The 19,460-nt window shown below is 33.1% G+C and overlaps 2 protein-coding genes across 3 annotated transcripts; both read right to left on the reverse strand.

Annotated features, from left to right (window-relative positions):
• Positions 1-2,648: 2,648 nt before the first annotated feature.
• On the reverse strand, positions 2,649-7,661 carry LOC120080450 (protein tesmin/TSO1-like CXC 6). 2 transcript variants are annotated; one of them, XM_039035102.2, is made up of 8 exons: positions 6,963-7,661; positions 6,476-6,583; positions 5,765-5,942; positions 4,953-5,312; positions 4,681-4,778; positions 4,511-4,605; positions 3,955-4,371; positions 2,649-3,324 (listed from the first exon to the last, which is right to left on the reverse strand). In XM_039035102.2, the coding sequence occupies exons 1-8, from the start codon at positions 7,250-7,252 to the stop codon at positions 3,098-3,100; spliced, it is 1,773 nt and encodes a 590-aa protein (XP_038891030.2). In that variant the 5' UTR covers positions 7,253-7,661; the 3' UTR covers positions 2,649-3,097. The 2 variants fall into 2 exon arrangements, with proteins under 2 accessions (XP_038891030.2, XP_038891031.2); XM_039035103.2 differs by having other exon boundaries at positions 3,955-4,353; positions 6,963-7,655.
• Positions 7,662-15,977: 8,316 nt separating this feature from the next.
• CAK1AT (CDK-activating kinase 1AT) lies at positions 15,978-18,650 on the reverse strand. Its single transcript, XM_039034747.2, has 2 exons — positions 17,935-18,650; positions 15,978-17,447 (listed from the first exon to the last, which is right to left on the reverse strand). The coding sequence occupies exons 1-2, from the start codon at positions 18,439-18,441 to the stop codon at positions 16,506-16,508; spliced, it is 1,449 nt and encodes a 482-aa protein (XP_038890675.1). The 5' UTR covers positions 18,442-18,650; the 3' UTR covers positions 15,978-16,505.
• Between the last annotated feature and the right edge of the window lie 810 nt (positions 18,651-19,460).

Raw genomic sequence — 19,460 nt, forward strand, 5'->3', positions numbered from 1 at the left:
TAATTCTTCTATATTTGTGAAAGTCTTGTTATCTTGGTATTTATTTTAGCCCTTTAAGTGTTTTGCTTACATCAATGGTCGTTTCACTCCTTAAGTTGTCTTTTTGAGTTATTTGTTCTTTCAACTAAACCCTCGCCATTGAGTTATTTACTCCCTATAAGAAAACAAATTATGAATTCATAAATCTATTTATACAACATTTAGCTTAATCGTCATACTTTGGTCATATAAAATTCCTTTTGTTTTCAATCCCAGAAAATAATATTTTAATTGAAAAAAATGTAACAGCCTGAATCTAAATAAATTAAAATAAATTATCTTAAATTATTGGTTTTAGTTTCATTAATTTTAGATTTTGGAATCAATTTAAAATAATGGAGACAAATGACTTTATGAGAATTTGGATTTGGTTAAATATTTGAAAGATTTGAAATTTAGGATGGAAAAAGGAGATGATTTGGAATTAAAGCAAGATGTGAGGTTATATATATAAGTAAAAGGGGAAAAAAAGAAAAATAAATTAAATAAAAATTTCCCCCATCCTTTTTCATGCATAGGAGTCCTCCATTCATCTTAAAGGAGTTGTTTGAGGGTCCAACATGAGATGGTATATCCTCACATCCTATATCATCTTAGTGTTTGGAAGCTCATTATCCTATCTCACCGATTTTAATTCTTTGTGGGCCCATTTTTGGAACCTGTTTCATGTCTCACCATCATTTTCCTTCTGTGTATCATATATCATCAGTGCTTGAACATACTCGATCATACTCAATCGTTCATACTCGATCAGAACTCTCCAGACATCAGAACTTCTCACATCCTTTATAATCTCAATGCCCCAAACAACTGACTATCTCTCCTCGTTGACATTCCATCTTCTCATCGTCTGGTGGTAGCGTCGCTTGTGTCTAGTGACACTTCATTTTTTTCCGATAATATTCTCTCTCACACACGTCCTTCACCGTCCGCAGTCCAGTTGTTGAATATCCATCATCTAGTGCCAATTCCACACCAGTCATCGACGTCACATCTCTAGACAATCGACTGTTGATCGTCGCACGCCTCCAAATCTCCGTTGGAAGTCACCACACTTCGCTGGATTTTGGTTTTGACTAAGATTTTAGTGGTTTTATTGGACAATTTCTTGGTAGGATTTGTGTTGAATAAGCTTTGGCGTTGAGAAGATGAATTGATGACACACTAAAAGTATGTTGGTGTGTTTTAGTTAAAGTGTATAACATTTCATTTTAATGATTGAAGGGTGATTTGAACTTTTAAATATTCATAATTAATTGTTTTTAATTTATTTTGTCATTTTGCAAAAAAAAAAAAAAAAACTGATTTGCTATTTTTCCAAATGAAAATCTAAAATATGTTATTCATCTGGTTAGTTTCAAAAAAAATATTATCCCTACCCAATCATTATAGTTTGGGTTTGATAGTCCGAATTGTTCAAGTCATTTGAACACCCCTAGTTTGAAGTATTTTGAATTTTTCTATAACATAACCAATGGTGTAAAATTGTTAACCATATTTTGATAGTTTCTTTAAAAAAAAACAAAAAAAAAAAAAAAAATATATCAATGATGCAAAATTACCGACTACGTTATGTAGTTTCTCCACTAATTATTTCTTAAAATAAGGTTGATATTTTAGTCTTCTTAGAAACTCTTTTTGAGTCTCCACTAATTTTTGAGTTTCAAGATTTTCTGCCATTTTTAAGACTTTGTGTTAGTTAAAATTATTTTAATTAAACTAGTTTTTATTAATTTTTCATCACGAATTAATATTAAAAATCCACATCATAATTATTTTAAATTAATTAAAATTAAGAATCAAAATGGAAATGGATAAAAGATCATAACGTAAAAGTGAAATTTTGAATCATGAGACCCTATGAAAATAAAACTTAAAATTCAAATGTAAAACAGTAATATATTTTAAAATCTAAAAACCAAATAATTTTTTTTTTGGAAAACTTAATTTCTAAAGTTAACGACCAATAAATCAACAAAAAGAATAAGATTCATTGCAACTTTATTGTCAACATGTCAAGTCTATCCATTGTAATTACTCTATTGATATAAAACATCCTTCCAAATTCAAATTTCTCAATCACTACTTGTTTGCCCCTTTCAAAAGAAATATTAATAAATGTCAAAAGAATAAAGCATATAATTCAACAAACGATACGTTTTTTTTATAGCTCAACTAAATTTTTAGCTAAATTACAAATTTAGCTATTCATCTTCAAAATTTTAAGATTAAAAATACCTGGACTTATTAGACACAAATTAAAAAAAGTTTACAAATCCATTATAAATAAGATTCAAATCTATATCTACAAAACCAATTAATTTTAAAATTTGTCCCAAAAAAAAAAACAATTGGACACAATTAAAACTTTAGAGATAAGATATTTATAAAAAAAATCAAGATCAATTGGACACAAGATTCAAAATTAAAGGACGAAACATGTAATTTTACCAAATTTTCAATAAAAAACAAAGCATAAAATAAAATTCTTTGACATAATAAAGTACCAAGTGTGATATAGATTTATGAAGCCCTTGTTATTCAATGCTTCAGTAAAATAGGAAAAATTCTCAGACAAATAAAAATCCTAGAGGAAACTGGGCAACAGATTTTAGCTTAGCTAGAATTGGCCACATTAGAAATAAGTTACGAAAGGATTTCCATCTCTCTTTTCATCTAGAAATATGAAAAGAACAAACCCTAACACCTTTCACCTCTCCCAAAATAGGAGGAAAAATAACTACAATTACAAAGCTAAGATGGGAAACTCAATTTCATATCTAAATGACAATAATGGCCAACATGGAGCTTTGCATTTCACAGCATCAATAATGACCAAGAATGGAACTTAAAGCATCAAAATTTAACTTACATCAATAATGTAGAAATCCGTGGAACGGTTTCATCGAAATATAGCTTCCAACTCTGAAGGGTCAGCACAGTGTGGAGTGGACAACCCAGAATGAGGGCTGAGCGGTAAATATCATATTGATCGATAACGAATGGCTACAGTTTTCTTTACCAACTCGGTCAATCTTTGGTCTGCTGATTACGACTTTCAAGACAGAGGCAAAACTTTCTGTCGCTGGTCGTTATTAAGGGTCATCACTGCTGGAGTTACTGTCTGCGATGTCTTCACCGATGGTGTAATTGTAGATTTTGTAACTTTATTGTTGAGTTGTCCCAAATTACTTTGAGTTTCAGTTCTAATATTTGTAGTGCCATTGTTAAATTGTTGTTCTTGATTACCTACTTCATTTCTGGCTAAAGATGAACATTGTGTCTCTGCAATGAACAAGGAAATAGCACCAACCATCAGTTTTGCGGAAAAGAGGGAAAATAATAAAAAACAAAAGACACAAGGAAATATTTTCATTCTATTATAATATGAAATGAACATCTAATAAGAGTGCAAAACAAGTGTCTCTCTTTTATTCATGGGCAGAGACCAGAAAGTTAGAAATAAGAATGAACTGGTAAAATATCTCACAGAGCATGCAAACAAAATGGCAGGCTCAACCTTCATAGAACACCCACGGTGTAAATGCCCGTTATGATCGAAGTCCTATAGAATAAAAGAGTCCTACATATACATGCAAAAAAATCCATTTTGAATCCCATAGACAATCCCATCTGTCTAAAGAATCTAAAGTTTAAACTGTGTTTGTGTTTGTGTGTGGGTTGGTGGAGGGAGGTTTCCTTGTTTGATCTATAAATCATCAGACTTGAGGAATATGCAGGAAAGAAATCAAATAAATTTTAGTGAACGAAAAAACATATTGCAAATAGTTCACAAAATTTCTTTTTGGAGTTTCCTCCACAAGACGAATTAAACCTTTCAGGATGCTTAATATTGTTTCGTCATTTATCTTCTCGAGTCTCAAGATTAAAGGAGAACCAGACATTCAAACTTACCTTTTATTTCTCCCAAAGTAATGAGTCTATTAAGACAATCCCTAAACTTTGTAAGGACAATCCTCTCCTGCTCTGCATAGACCTCTGACGTGTCTCGTCCATGAGGCAGTTGTGAAGAGGTGCTGCAGCCAGGACCAATTAGTCTATTGGGGGAAGCAGCAGCCATTAGCATTGTATCTTGCTCGTCGCACATCAAAGCTAAAGTTCCGGGAGACATGGGAGCACCCTTTGGCACATCTCCACCATCTGAATTGGAATCATCGGGGGTGGTTTTATCAGCCTGGTTTGCACTTGAACGATCATCAGCTGCAGCTTTCTCATCAGATGCATCTTTTTTCTGTAACCTATCTTGAGTGGATGATGCAACAGAAGTTTCTGTCTGGCCATCAGATTGCTTTTCTGCAGCATTTGTTTGGTCTGGATAGTCAAAAAGAAGACATTTTCAAAGGGTCTATTCAACAACTTTTATGGAACTCCTTAAAAGACCTAACCAATGAATTGAGTAACAAAGAAATAAATAGAGGTGGAGAGGCGTGAGTAAATAAAGTCATAATACCTTGAATTGTCTTGGCAGCTTCACTTGACAGCACAACCAAAACAGAGCAAAGATCTTTCAAATCTTGTGATTGAATGATGTCTGCCATTAAAGACCTTCAACAATTACACACATATCAGTCCTAAGTCCAAGAATATGGCCAACATTACATTAAATCGAAGAAATTATACCTATATGTAAACTTTGAAGGACCCAACACTGACGGGCTTCCAACGCCAGCAATGGGGAAGGACGGTAGCGGAGGAGCAGTGGCTCTGATATGATTTGCCTGCTAAGTACGGTTAACATCACTATGATCAGTAAAAGAGTAGTCCCATTAACACAGATTCTTGTGAAAAGCATTATAAAGTTATGTTTCTTTTGGCTTAGATTCAACCAAATCTCTACATAAAATTAAATTGTAAGACGTTGTCTTATATTTATAGTAAATGATCAAGTCCACCTGTTGAAATGGCACTGGTCTGTGAGTGGATATGTCCTTGGCTGTCGGTCCAAAGTAGAGTTCTTGACCTTTTCTTTTCTTGGATACAGGAGGTGAAGCATAGCCAGAGGAGCCAATAGCTCCAGTTATGGCAGCATTCGCTGCCTGTTGAATGAAGGTCATGTTGTTACCATGGTCTCCATGGAAAAGAGCTTGCCTCTCTTCACTTCCCTCAAAATTCTTGCAGTCCATGCATTTACAGTTTTCCGAACAGAGAATGTTGGCCTGGAAACACTCACAATATTTTTTTAGACAACCCGATTTCTTGCAGTGGCATCCCTTATTGTGCTTACCCAACATCAGCAACTCCCCCGCCTCCTCCTGAATGAATTCAAAACAGTCCATCGTGCATATCATCAACGGGTTCCACAGAAGATATATACACACATTTGATGTCATGGCACTCATTTATAAATTATACCATGTGTAAATAGAAATACTCATTGCAATACCAGTTCATCTAATCAACGGATATAACTAGAAGCACCAAAGATTATAAAAGGTAAAACCCGGAGGGGATGTGCAAGCAAATGATATGATGCCATTTCACTTTCTTTTTTTTTTTTTCCCTGTCTTTTTAGGCTTTAGTGGATGCATAAAATATGTTAAAACAGTCGAAACCCAAGGGATTGCACAAAAATTCTCAGCTAAAGAGTGAAGGTAAAGACACTGCTTCAGAAAAGAAAATAATCAACTGCAAAGTCTGCAACTTGCAGTACAAGCTATGATATGTACAAAAGATAGAACAGTTGTTATTCAAAAGACTGCCATACCCTGCTGTCCCGCATCCCATGAGGACTGCTCGCAATTTTTGGTCGAAATGCATTTGGATTACGCTCTAATGTCGCTTCAACTGCTTCTCTTCTAGCGGCATCATTTTCGACATTGTTATAACAATTTATGCAGTTGCAACCATCGCAGTATATTCCAGAAGCAAAGCATTCACAGTACCTGCACATTGGTGGGAAAATTACTCTTTGGTAATAAATAAGATATTAGACAGCAATAAATTCCAAATGATTTATAAAAAGAATTTTATAATTCATTCTAGTTGTAAATTTACACGTTTCAGATTAAAGAAAAAAAAGGTTGTAAATTTACACGTTGAGGAAATGATAAAACAAAGAGACAAGAAGCTGCAAAAGAGATTATAAATTAATTTGCGATGGCCTTCACCAAAAACCATAGTTTGCCTCTGAAACCTCCAAAAGTTGCATATATAATGCAAATGACAAATAGTATTCATGAAGCCTGAAAGGTATGACCAAACAATGAAATAGATAATATATCAAAAAGCCAAATTCAAAAACACCAATTTTTTAATACGAAAAATAGCTAAATGAGGAAAACTGTTTTCAAGCAACAAAAAACTTTTGTTACCATATAAAAGCGTACATGAGCAACAGTATCATTACATATATTCCTAAGTAGACCAGAAAAGTGTAAAACGTGTTTGTCAGAAGCTCGACGAATAATGAACTTACAATTTTAGACACCGCGAATGTTTACAGTTACACTGTTTTTGCTTCTTAGGAGTACTGTCTTTAGCTTCAACAGCAGGTCTTGCTCTTGACATTGGTGATTCTGGTTTCCTTTTTAAGAAAAAAGTACCCTCCATTAACAATAAGATGGCTGAACGCTGAAGTTATTACCTGAATAATTTCTATATAGAGCGTATGAAAATTGAAGTGAAGAAAAACAGCAACATCAAGACCCACAAGTCTCCCTAGATACAACAGCTTCACATTTAAAATTCAAATGATAAAACTGTACATCTTAAAGTGAATCCACATGAAATTAGTCGAATTAAGCAATATCTCATAATCCAAAAAGACAAGAGGCGTGTGGATGAGTTCCCTTTAGACCAGTATTGGATTGTTCTTCCATGTCAACATCTCTAATGGCGTAAAGCTTCTTATTCTAATGTACGATTGAACATTAAATTAACCGAACGAGATTGTAGAGACTTACACAGCTCTTACTGACGAATGAGGCGCCAAAGGTGCGATCGACGCCGCCACCATCTGCGTCTGTGGTGGTTTTGGTTGAGCTTGCGGAAGATTCTGAGCAACTAATGGAGCCTGTGACTGTGAATGCGAGTTTGAATGAGATTGAGGACGCGAGGCCCCTCCATAGCCGGTGAAATCGAGCTGCCTAGCGAGCTTCTTAGACGGAATATCCGATGACGAAGAATTACTCAACGCTGAACAATCTGATTGAGCCTTCTTCTGAGACGCACCTACGGAATCTTCTTCCCCCATCAAATTTAAATCCTAAATTTCAATAATCTCGCCACTATTCCAAATTTTCCGCAAAAAAGGAAAATCAAACTCGAACAATCAATCAACTCTTCAATTCAAAAATGGAATTCCCCGTACCAACTTCAAATCGTCTGACTTCTGGATCCAATTACCAATCAAAATACCGCCAGATAAAATTAAGCTTTTGAAGCTCAAATATTACGCCGAAACTCAGCAACAAGAAACCAAAATCAGAAAAAACCTTCGCCTTCACGTAAAACAATCACAAAGAAAGCAAAAATCAGAGCAGAAAAATCAAATTATTTAGGGTTTTTTTGAACTGTGAATTGAAGAGAGCTCCGAAGGAAAGAGAGGAAGGATAGGAGCGAAAAAGGCCTTTTGTTCTTCTTCTTTCCTCCCTCTCTCTTCCGAGATTTTGAAATTTCAATTTTGTAAATATTGAACGGTGCGATTAACGCCTATGCTTAAATCTAACGGTGAAAACAATTCGATGTGATCCAACGGTGTGAATTCATAGAAGCGAGCCTCGTATAGGTTTTAGACCGTTGGATTCTGAGGGTGGTAGATTTTCAACAAAATTGTCGAGGGCAATAATCCAGTATTTGCCACATGCAAATCAAACAGCCATTAATATTTTGCCACGTAAAATATCTCCACAAGATACTACTTTATGGACACGTGAATGTACCTGATTGGGTGAATAAAGTGGGAAAATCTAAGGAAAAAGGAGGGAATTAGTCCAAGATTTCATTCAATAAAGAAATAAAATAAAACAAATTTGATGCTAAATAGATCATCAAAAGTAGAGATGTTCATTTAACTCGAAGGCTCGGGGTCCATGGGGTGCAAAATCCTGATTAAACGGGGAATGGGGAGGGAACAGGGAGAAAATTTTTCCCATTGGCTAAACGGGGATAGAAATACATTCCACATTCCCCGACCCCACCCGCCCCAATTATACATACTTTCTATATAAGATTTTAATATATATATATATATATATATATATACACATATACATATCTAATTCTTATATAACGTTTTAATATACATATATATGAACTAGGTTTATATATATATATAATTAATTATATATAATTTTTAATTTGATATATTTATTTTGTATTAAGTAGAGATTAAGATATATTATTATAATATTTAAATTTTAACTTTTAGAAATTATGAAAATTAAACATTTTAATAATATATTTGTTACATTTGAGGGAGATATTTAACTATTTAAGTTAAAAAAAAAATTGATATGGTGATTTAAGTTTTTTATAATTATTATTATTTTCTAAAAATATCCGAACAGAGAAAAATTCCTCGTGGGAAATCTGATCCCCGCAAATTCTCCGTGGGGAATTCCGCGCAGATAGAGAATGAAATGAGTAGCGGGGATGAGGGACGAGGAAGTCATCCCGGCCCTAACCTACCCCGCCCCGTGGACATCTCTAATTAAAAGTTGTTGGGCAACCTAATAATTTTATTAATTCTTTTATTCAAAATTTAAACTTTTTCCTCTTCTTAGGGCCTTCGAAATCCATATTCTATTTTATATTTTCAAAATCACTTAATTCAGCAAATATATATTTGGTAGACAACCCAAATTCTATCTCTGAAAACTATTTTCAGATTCTGTAGTCCAATAGTGCTACTTCTGAAAACAACATTTTTATGTTTTTTTTGTCTCCAAAATTTATGTTTTAAAATTTAAAATGCATAATTGTATTAAATAAAGATAAAAATGTTTAAGAGTTGTTTGAGAGCCCAACATGAGATGGGTTGATATGATATTTAATACCATATTTTTGGGAGTCCAACATGATTTCTCACCCATTTAATTTATCCAACCATGATGAGTTAAAAATAGTGTTTGGCAAACATCTTATCTCTCGTACTCTTCCTTCATCTCCGTCTCCCCTCATCTCTCTCAATCAACTCTTCACTCATCCCTTATCTTTCATCACGCGTGCATTCTTTCCTCATCTCTTCACTCTCAAATGTTATCTCTTCCTCCTCACGGGACCTTCAGTCTTCCCTTCAGATCAGTCCTATCTGAAGCTTTCTCCGTCTGATTTTCATCTCCATTCGTCAATGCATGTTACTTTTTCACCCATATACTTTCAGATCTATCAATTTATGTCGATTATTTTTTTGGTAAAGTTTGTTGATTTTTAGATATGACCCTTTCGAACCTTTTCAATCCCACTTTCTTCCTCACCGTTCAATGAAAACCTCAACCAAATCCATTACCACTTCGATGGTCCTACGTTCATCCATAACTCGATCGACTTGTCATTTTTGGTTTTTGATGTTTTTTTGGTTTTCGATCTTCGAACGCACGATAAGGGGCTGGTTGAAGTCATTAGAGCATGGTAAAGGAGAATAACCGTCCAACTTAGATTTCTTTTTTAGCCCTTACCAGCCGATGATGAGTACTTCTGGTACATGATTATTTCTTAAAAAATGGAGAGTTAATTGTCTGTCCTGACTTTCCATCTCATTCCATACTTGATTTTTCATCCTTTTTTTGTTTTGTTTTTATTTTTTATTTTTTTTTTGACAAAATGGTTCCCTGTCCCGTTTTACTTCCATTTTATGTTGCATTCCAATGCCAACGTTTGTTTAATTGGTTATGCTTTATACTACTTGCTTATTCCATGTTCTATTTTTCGATTTCTATTTGCTCAGTGAGCTCCATTTGTTTGATTAATTGGTTTTGTTTCATTCTAAATTTAATGTCATGTACTATTTTTCACATTTATCACTTGTTTCCTACGAGAACTTCATTCTTTTGATTAATTTGTTTTGTTTCATTCTAGTTCCAATCTCATCTTCCATTTTTCACCTTTATTACTTGTTTGTTGAGTGAAATTCATAGTTTTAATTAATTGGGTCTGTTTCTTTCTAACTCCAGTGTCATGTTCCATTTTTTAATTGTATTGATGGTTTGCTGGTGAAATTCATTTCTTGGATTAATTAGTTATATCTCATTTTACTTCCAATGTCATGTCCAATTTTCCATACCAATTATCTTAGACATAAATTTGGTTGTTGCCTGCTTTTAATATCTTCTATTGGAAACACCAGAGGAGGGAGACTCTACATCCATCGGAATTGACAACGATAATATACAATTAATTGAAACATCTAACAAATGGACTAACTTCAAGACTGACTTAGCGAGTCGAATGTTCGATGCATGAGAATAAGCACCATGAAGAAATATTTTATCGTTCAAACTCTTTCTCATCATCAATTGGCACTTTTTTAAAACTTATTTTATATTATCGTTCAAACTTTTTCTATTTGTTTATGTACTATTGTGCTACTTGGTTATTGTGAACAATGAAAGTAGTCTTACATTATTCATACTCATAAGTTAGTTTTTCTATATGTTCCCAAATTATAATTAAGTTTAGATATACGCATACATGTAGCTTAATGACAAGTTGAGAGAAGATCAAGAAACACACATGGTCAAAAGTTGAAGATGTAAAGTTAGTTGAGCTGTTGCTGCACCTAATCCGGAATGATTGGAGGGTTGATAATGGGACTTTCAAGTATGGCTACTTGCAACAACTGGAACAGATGTTACACAAGAAAGTTCCTAATTTTGGTATAGGGGCATCAACAATAGAGTGCAACGTTAGATTCCTAAAGTGACAGTATACAACCATTAATGAGAAGTAAATATAGTGGCTTTGGTTGGAACGAAAAGTACAAGTGTGTGGATACAGACAATGACGCCTTTGATTTATGGGTTTGGATACGATAATATATTGTAGTATACTAAAATATCATTTTTATCCTTCTTATAAGATAATGTATTTTCATTTGTAGTCCCATTCGTACAAGAAGGGAATGCAACACAAACCATTACGTACTATGATGAACTGTGCTACATGTTTGGGAAGGATATGGCTACTGATGAAGGTTTTCAGACTCCTCATGATCAAGCATTTGAAACAGTTGAACATATGGCAGATGTTGGGTTGGGATCACATGCTCATGAGCACCAAGGAAATCTACCTAATGTGGATATACCGACAATTGATGGCATAGATGAGGTTTTTTTAGGGACACCTACCAGTGAGTTTGTCTGACCGAGCAATGATACGAGAGGAAGCAAACGCAAGAGAACTCCCTTCCAATTTGAAATGCTTGATATTGTACGAACAACGACGGACGTCCAAGAAACTCAAATGGAGAAACTTGTTCAATGGCAAAAAGAGAAATATGAATTAGAGTTTGGGAGGTGACAAGAAGTCATTGAACAGGTCAACCAAGTTGAGGGTCTGGATGAGGATGATCAGTTGACCTTTATAGATCTTTTCATTAATGATATTCAGAAAACAAACAATTGTCTATCCATTCCTCCGCCGTTAAGAATAAGGTATTGCATACGCATGTTGGGCAAAGCTAATTGACTCTAATTTATGTTATGTAAATTTGCACTCCCAAACACAAACATATAAACTCCACAGACATCTAAACTCCCTATACATATGAATTTCAACATCTTATATCAACTCAATGTCCCAAACACCCCTTAGAAATATAGTATGTCATGTTATAAACTCAATTTATTATTATTATATTTAAATAAAATATGTATTATGTGTATTATAAATTAAATTAGGAGGAAATATCTTTTTGGCCCATGAGTTTTCAAGAATAGGTGCACTCGGCCTCTAATGTTTCAAATTGGCTAGTTTGGTCCTTGAGTTTTCAAAAATGGGTTTAAAAAGTCTCTCTACTTCATAAAATAATTAAATTGATTAAATGTTGACATGGCAAGATGACATAGAAAACATATATCTTTTTAATATTTTCCCTCTTCTTTCTTCTCCTCTTGTCTTATTCTGATTCACAACCAAAATATCAAGCAATCCCATCAATTCATCTCTTACTTTGATGCTAATCAGAAATATTTTTCTGATGGGTATAGCTCCATTTCTTTTAACTTCGATTGTGAACTTGTATCTCCATTTGGTTCAGTCCATACTGCTATTAGTTCATATTTCCTTCTTGTATAAAGTCTCAATCTGGAGTATTATGCAATTTTACATCTACCTGAAATGTAAGTGCATTGATTTGTTTTTTTGCCGTATACAAAATTTGTTGTGGGTCTATTTCAATTCTAAATAATATGGTGAATGCGGGATTCAAAGTGTCATACTATACTCGGCGAGGTCAAAGCTTGGTAGTTTGTGGCTCTGAGCCCTTGCTTGGTTTGTGGAATGTGAAGAAGGGGTGCTTACTGAGTAACAAGAAGTAAAGGGGGCCATGTGTTTGAGAATTGGATGAAGAAAATGGAGGTTTGGCATGAGATAGAGGAATTTTGTTTAAATTAGAGAGAGAGGAGAAGAGGGAAGAGGAAAAATATTAAAAATGTTTTTTTTTTTCATCCCATCTTGCCATGTCAGCATTTAATCAACTTAATGATTAAATTTAATAGTTTTATTAAGTACAACGACATTTTAATCATATTCTTGAAAACGTAGGGATCAAATTCGCCAATTTAAAATATTAGAGACCAAATGCATATATTCTTAAAAATTTATGGACCAAAAATGTATTTTTTTCCATTAAATTATGTCAAAATTCCAAGTTTGTTTCCATGGTTTTGATAAAGTTGATTTTAGAATTCAGACTTTTGTTCTTATGTTTTGGATTAACTTCATATATAGTCCTTTTTTTAAAATCATCTTAAATAGTCCCTACTATAAGAACTATTAATTATGAAACTTTAATCAAACATCGGAGGTAAATTCTAATTATAAATCACAAAACCTAAATTTTAACCTACTCCAAACCGTAGGGATTTAAATTTCAATTTTCCTATAAATTATATAATATTACAAAACAATAATTACATAATTTTTTTAACTTAAAACATGTTTATAAATAAATCAATAATAATTTATTGCCAATGGATATTTAGTGTATAACTACAATAAATTTACAATTGTTTAAATCAGAATCTAATTTCTGAAATCTCATACCAAACACATTTTTGAAACATAAAATATAATTTTGTTTTCATTTAATCTTTATTTTCAAATTATCCACCAAAGAAACTCAATAATTCAAATATTTTCATTAGATTTCAAGGCACATATACATTCGATGATAAATAAAGTTGTTAAAGCAAGATTCTAGTTAAGGTCTAGTCGAGGAGCTACAAATAGACGATTATCTTAACGAGCTACAAATACGCACACAAGGAACATTACACGTGTGTGGTACTTATCCAGCACGTGTCAAAGATATTGTGTGTTGCACGGAGTTAGAATGTAGGTAACTTTTATTTGTCTATAGAGTTACGATGATTGTCCTACCACATTGACTAAAAATTATTTGAGTCATCGCTACGTGAATAATAATTTTACATCGTTAGATATAACAGGGATAAATTGTAAAAATATTTCATTTTTAAATCCAATAATTTTCATGAGACAAATATATTTTTAAATCTACCGTTCAACGATTATTAGAAGACAATCACATTGTGACAGTCTCATTAAACAGTTTATGTATATTGACGCAATTAACTAGTTACATTGCCAAAGTGAGCTTGGTTCAATGGTACTTATACCCGCTTTGATCTAAGATATCGAAAGTTCAATTTTCCACCTCTGCAATTATTGTACTAAAAAAATTAGTTAGTTACATTTGTCAACCTACCTTTGTAGGATGAAAAGTAAAACGGTATAATTTAAGTATATTAAAAGCTAAGGATGTGTATGGTAGAGAATTTAAAAACAATGGATTCAATGAAAATGGGGTTGCATTTCATATTTTTCAGATATGATGTATTTGATAGCAGATTCATAAATTGAATTCTAATTTAAATTTTTGTTTAAAATGTGTCTAATACTATGTATTTGTACATTATAAAACTAGTTGTAGTTACTCACTAATATTTAGTTGACAATAAACTATTATTAATTTATCTACGAATATGACTTATGTTAAAAAAAATTATACAATTATTATTTTATAATATTACATCATTTATAAAACATTACATAATATATACTATACTTTTAAAAAAATGAATTGAGCTTATAATATGACATTATATTTCTAAATGTTTTTATCTTTATTTAATATAATTTTGCATTGCAAAATTGAAAATTGAAAATCTGGATACAATGAAAACATAAGAATGTTGTTTTTATAATTTTCCCCGTTTGAATTACAAAATCTGAAAACGGTTTTCAGAAACAAAATTTGAAAATTATCTACCAAACATATATGTGTTGAACTCACAAGGGATAGTAGATCGTAGACTCTTTATCTCATGGTTGTCTTTCGTTGTGCTAGCCCTCATTAGGGAACCATAGTGTAGACCTCGAGAGGCAAAAGGTTCATCAACTCTTTTTCCAAAAAGTAAATCTACAACATAAAACAAAATCTAGATCCTCTACTAAATAGATCCTAATTTTAATTTATCTATGAAAAATCCAATTTACGTCTATTGTATCGTTCGATTGGTATATCTTAGAGAATAAATAAAAACTACTATTAAAAAGCACAATAAATAAAATCACAATACTAAAAAAAATTGACTATTAAACCCATAATAGCTACATCAATGGAATTGATCAATTAAAACTCTGAACTAATATAAGACACTACTTTTTGTGAATATATCAATCTATTCTATCAATTCTAACCGTCCATTTTGTTCACATGACATTTGAAGTATACACATGCGTTAGAATTGATAAATAGATAATTTTCAAAAGTAATCTTAATAAAAAGTCTAAATTAATTTACTTATGAATAGATATAATTATAAATCTCACAATATGTTTGTCAAATGAGTGAATTGTGTAAATTGATACACTTACAAAAATTTAAGATTTAAATTGATACAATTATTAGTCCAGGATTAGGTTGTATAGCTTGTGTTTGTTTTATGAGTCTAATTTGTAAAAGCATAGTATATTAAACATGTTTAAGAGATTTTAAAAGGGTTAAAGTCATTTTTTCCCCCATCAAAACTAGTTCGAAACATACTTTGGATACTTTCACTTCTCAACCCTTTGAAAAATGTCTATAGTTCAAAAGAATGATCCCCAACCATGATTATGGATTCATATAAAGTTACGTGATTAATAAATTCACAATCTAAAATAAGAAAACTCACATGATAAACGAGTTCAATTTCTTCATAGCAGACATCAGTCTAACATGCAAGTAAAAAACTTCATTTCTCACTTCCATAATATTGGAGCTACTTGTGCATATCTCGACTAATCTATCAAGAAAACTTTCTAACTCTGCTACATTTAATTGTCGTAATGAAAAAACGACAATTACATATTGATCCATAAGAGACCATGAGATGCAATCATTTATGGTAATCATTTTGTTTTTGTTTTTTATTTTTGAAAATTAAGCATATTTCTTCTCAATTTCTTACAATGATTTGTATATTTCTTAAGTAAAATAGTTGAATTATTAGTCAAATTCTAAAAATAAAAACAAATTTTTGAAAATTACTTTTTTTAATTTTCAAGATTTAGCTTGGTGGTTTGAAAATATGGATAAAAAGTAGATAACAAAACATGTTCATAGGCTTAATTTTCAAAAACTAGAAATCAAAAAGCAAATGGTTATCAACCAAGCCTTAGCTATTATACTTGACCCCATAACTATGCTGATATCTTACCCTCTCTGCCTGAGAATAATAAGAAGAAAGTAACAATAGAACAAATACTTGAAAATATTTCAATTTCCAAGAAAAAGCATAAAGCATAAAGCATAAAACAAGACAAGGAACCACAGTCATTGCCAGCCAGTTTGGCAGACACAAAAACAATACTTGAGGTCCTTGAAAAGAAAGGGAGGGGAGGGAAACTCACATTTTTTATTGTGCAGTTATACACAAATTACATTAACAGACACGTCGTCCTTCAAGAAGGATGTCGGGATGACTATTTCAACATCCGAGTTCTCCAAGCTTTTGGTGTTTTAACTAGGAAGATTCAAAAGCGATTATGGTATCATAGGATAATAAATAGCCTAATCAGGATTCAGACACAACATTCTTCGAGAAGGGTATCGGCTATGTTTTAGGTAGATCAAGTATGGAGAGCGATAATGGTATTGTAGGATAAGATATGGCTTGATCAAAATTCAGCATGTACCAAGGAAGGCTTTCCTTATAAGCAATGAGTAATAACTGAAACAAAGTATAGTTTCAAATATTTAGGAATACCTGAATCCCTGTAGTTCAATCAAATTGTATGGAGTAACCAGTGGCACGGGTGGTGACATTCATGGGGCCGAGTTCATCCATATCAGAATCCGACTCATTGTAGTCATACCATCCTGCAGGAGAATCCTCGTCCTGTCCACTTTTGGTCGAAGGAACATGAAGCTCAGACAAGGGAACGGGAAGTGGCTCCTCAGTGAAATACTTATCTTGTAGCAATTCCATAGCAGTCGCTCGATTAGCCGGGTTGTAACAAAGAAGTCTTTTAACAATAGAAATTTCATCAGGAGAACATTTGGGAAGACATGCTTCTAGACCGATCGGCTTTTCTATTGTGTTGAATGATATAATTTGAAAATCAGGAAGTTCGGAACAACCTGGCCATGACTCTTCAGTCAAGTTGCCTAGAGTAGCGAAAATTTTGCTCATTTGATCGATATCAGCAGTTCCTGGAAAAAGGGGTTCCAATGTAAAAAGTTCTGCAAAAATACAGCCCAACGACCATAAGTCGATCTCCAAACCGTAGCTTGTAGAGCCATAGAGTAATTCAGGGGCCCTGAACCAGCGAGTACCGACACAAGAAGTGAGAGAACCTTGTCCATCATCTGCTGGAACTCCCCCTTCCATATCATAAGAATATGATGAACCTTTAAATGGATCATCTTCAAGGTCACTTGTGGTGCATGTTGCTAAGCAAGATGTATCTCCATCATAAGTATATGTTTCTTTGTCAAATTCATTTACTGAATTTTTTGCTTTCAATTCGTCTAAAACTCTAAAATATTCCTCTTTGTTAATTGGTTCTTGCTCTTCATTTTTGTTACCTCCTTCAACCGAGCTTTCTGTGCCTGGAAAAATAGCAGATGGCTGAGAAGCAGGTACTTGATCTGAAGAGTTCAGCTCACATGGTTGAGAGATCTCATTCGATTCAACATATTCAGGCTCCATGAGTATCCTTGCCTGAAACCAACATCAAATTCATTCTTTTAGGAACTCTGAAACCAATATCAAACTCAACTCCTTGAAATTTAGAACATAAAGGAAATAGGAGGACAACATCAAGTAAAATTCAGTATCATGGATCTCAGCTAGAACTTGGTATATAAAGAAAAATCATAAACCTTCAACATGAACAGATGAATACTATATTTAATCAAAATTTCAGGTTACTTCTCTCAAAATTCTGTAGTGAACATTCTACAAGCAGAAAGTTAGAAACATCCAACCTGCAACTAATGAGTTGAATGAACCGTTCGCAGTGGTTCCTCACATAAACGAGCTAAATTTGAGGAGCAGAGTGTATGAAGAATATCCACATTCGATTTTATTTCCATTTAAATTCGACTTCTCGTCATCTAAACAGATTATGTTAATGCACGACTGTAATTATATGCGGTAAGCTCTTTCCTCGCAGATCTTAGACTAGAGAAGATTAAAAGAGATTCACCTGTCCAAAATCGGCAAGCTTGAGCACGCCATCATCGGAGATCAACAAATTGCTAGGTTTCAAATCCCTATGCACGATCATATTCCTATGACAAGCATCAAGACCACTCAAAATCTGGATCATCCACCGCTTCAGCTCCCCAACCGCTAGCCCACGCCCAGATTCTACCCCATCCGATCCTCGCTTCTTCGCCTCCGCTATAACGGTGGCCAAATCCGTTCTCATAAACTCGAGAACGAGCACGGCATCCTCATCCTCGCGCCAAAAGTACTCGTGCAGAACGACGATATTAGGCGAGCCTTGAAGGATTTGAAGCGCCTCGATTTCGCGGAACGCCGACTGATAATCGTGGATCTCCTTCAAGGCGACGATGACACCATCCGAGAGCCGCCGCGCACGGTGGACATCGGAATAAGCGCCGGATCCGACCCGCTCGAGGATCTCATACTTCTGGATGATATCCGGCCGAGTGTGGATGCTCCAGCTCTTGGCCGATGAAGGTTCCATTTGCGAACGGATTTTGGAGTGTGTGTTCTCTAGGGTTTTTGAAGATAGGGGTTATGGAAATTCCTTTACAGTTTACAGTTATTTTTCGCCGGAAGGTGAAAAGGACCAGTCGCCGGACGGTGAAGAACTGAAGCCAATTTGCAAAAATGCGGCCGAGATTATTTTATAGATTAAAATATGATTTCGGCCCGATTCTTTTTCAATTTTTCAATTTTTCAATTTTATAAATCTTAAATTTAATCCATGATTTTAGATTAAAAAAAAAAAAAAAAAAACATGTGGTCCCTACACTTTTATGAACCTTTTATGAGAGTAATTCTTTCGTCCATGAACTTTGGTCTGAAAGTTGAAACGATTTAATTCATTTAAGATCAATTTTGTAATAATTTAGTGTCCAATTATAATGTAACAATTTAATTTTTATATTTTTAAATTGGTAAGAATTTAATCTCAAAATTAGATGTTGATTTTTGTTTTTTTATGCCTTAGACTAAAAATATTTAATCCCTAATTAGTTTATTGGTTTATTTATGCAATAAATCTCATTAAATCTTAACACTAATTTATATAATAGAGACTAAATTGTCATAAAGTTTAAATTACAAAGATTAAATTGTTATACAGTAAAATTCAGAGACTAAATTATTATAAAATTGAAAACATATAGACTAATCGTTATAAACCAAAGTCCAAAGATTAAATTGTAACTTCTATAAAAGTTTAGAGACTATAGGTGACTTTTTAACTTATTATTGTTTTTTTTTTTCAAAATCTTCTTATTATTTATTAGTCTTTTTACTCTAAATTTTACATTTTGGAATCATAGAATAAAATTGAATAAGTGCAAAAGTATAAGTACCAAAATGATATTTTAACCTATTTTATGAATTTGTAAAGATTTGACAAAATAGATTGAAATTACAAAATTTACTTGACCAGAACTCAAGAGTTTTGTTGTTTTACCCATTTTCAAATTCAAACTATTTATAAAATTAACCAAAAAAAAATCACTGATAAAC

The sequence above is a fragment of the Benincasa hispida genome, chromosome 6 (assembly GCF_027475165.1).
Source record: "Benincasa hispida cultivar pf3 chromosome 6, pf3_genome.v1.1, whole genome shotgun sequence".
NCBI lineage: Eukaryota > Viridiplantae > Streptophyta > Magnoliopsida > Cucurbitales > Cucurbitaceae > Benincasa > Benincasa hispida.

Coding starts and splice junctions, on each gene's coding strand:
- LOC120080450 (XM_039035102.2), bottom strand. CDS start 7,252: ATGGGGGAAGAAGATTCCGTAGGTGCGTCTCAGAAGAAGGCTCAATCA. Junction 6,584..6,962: donor CATTCGTCAGTAAGAGCTGT/GTAAGTCTCTAC, acceptor TTTCTTAAAAAG/GAAACCAGAATCACCAATGT. Junction 4,779..4,952: donor GACCAGTGCCATTTCAACAG/GTGGACTTGATC, acceptor CGTACTTAGCAG/GCAAATCATATCAGAGCCAC.
- CAK1AT (XM_039034747.2), bottom strand. CDS start 18,441: ATGGAACCTTCATCGGCCAAGAGCTGGAGCATCCACACTCGGCCGGAT. Junction 17,448..17,934: donor AGCTTGCCGATTTTGGACAG/GTGAATCTCTTT, acceptor TGTTGGTTTCAG/GCAAGGATACTCATGGAGCC.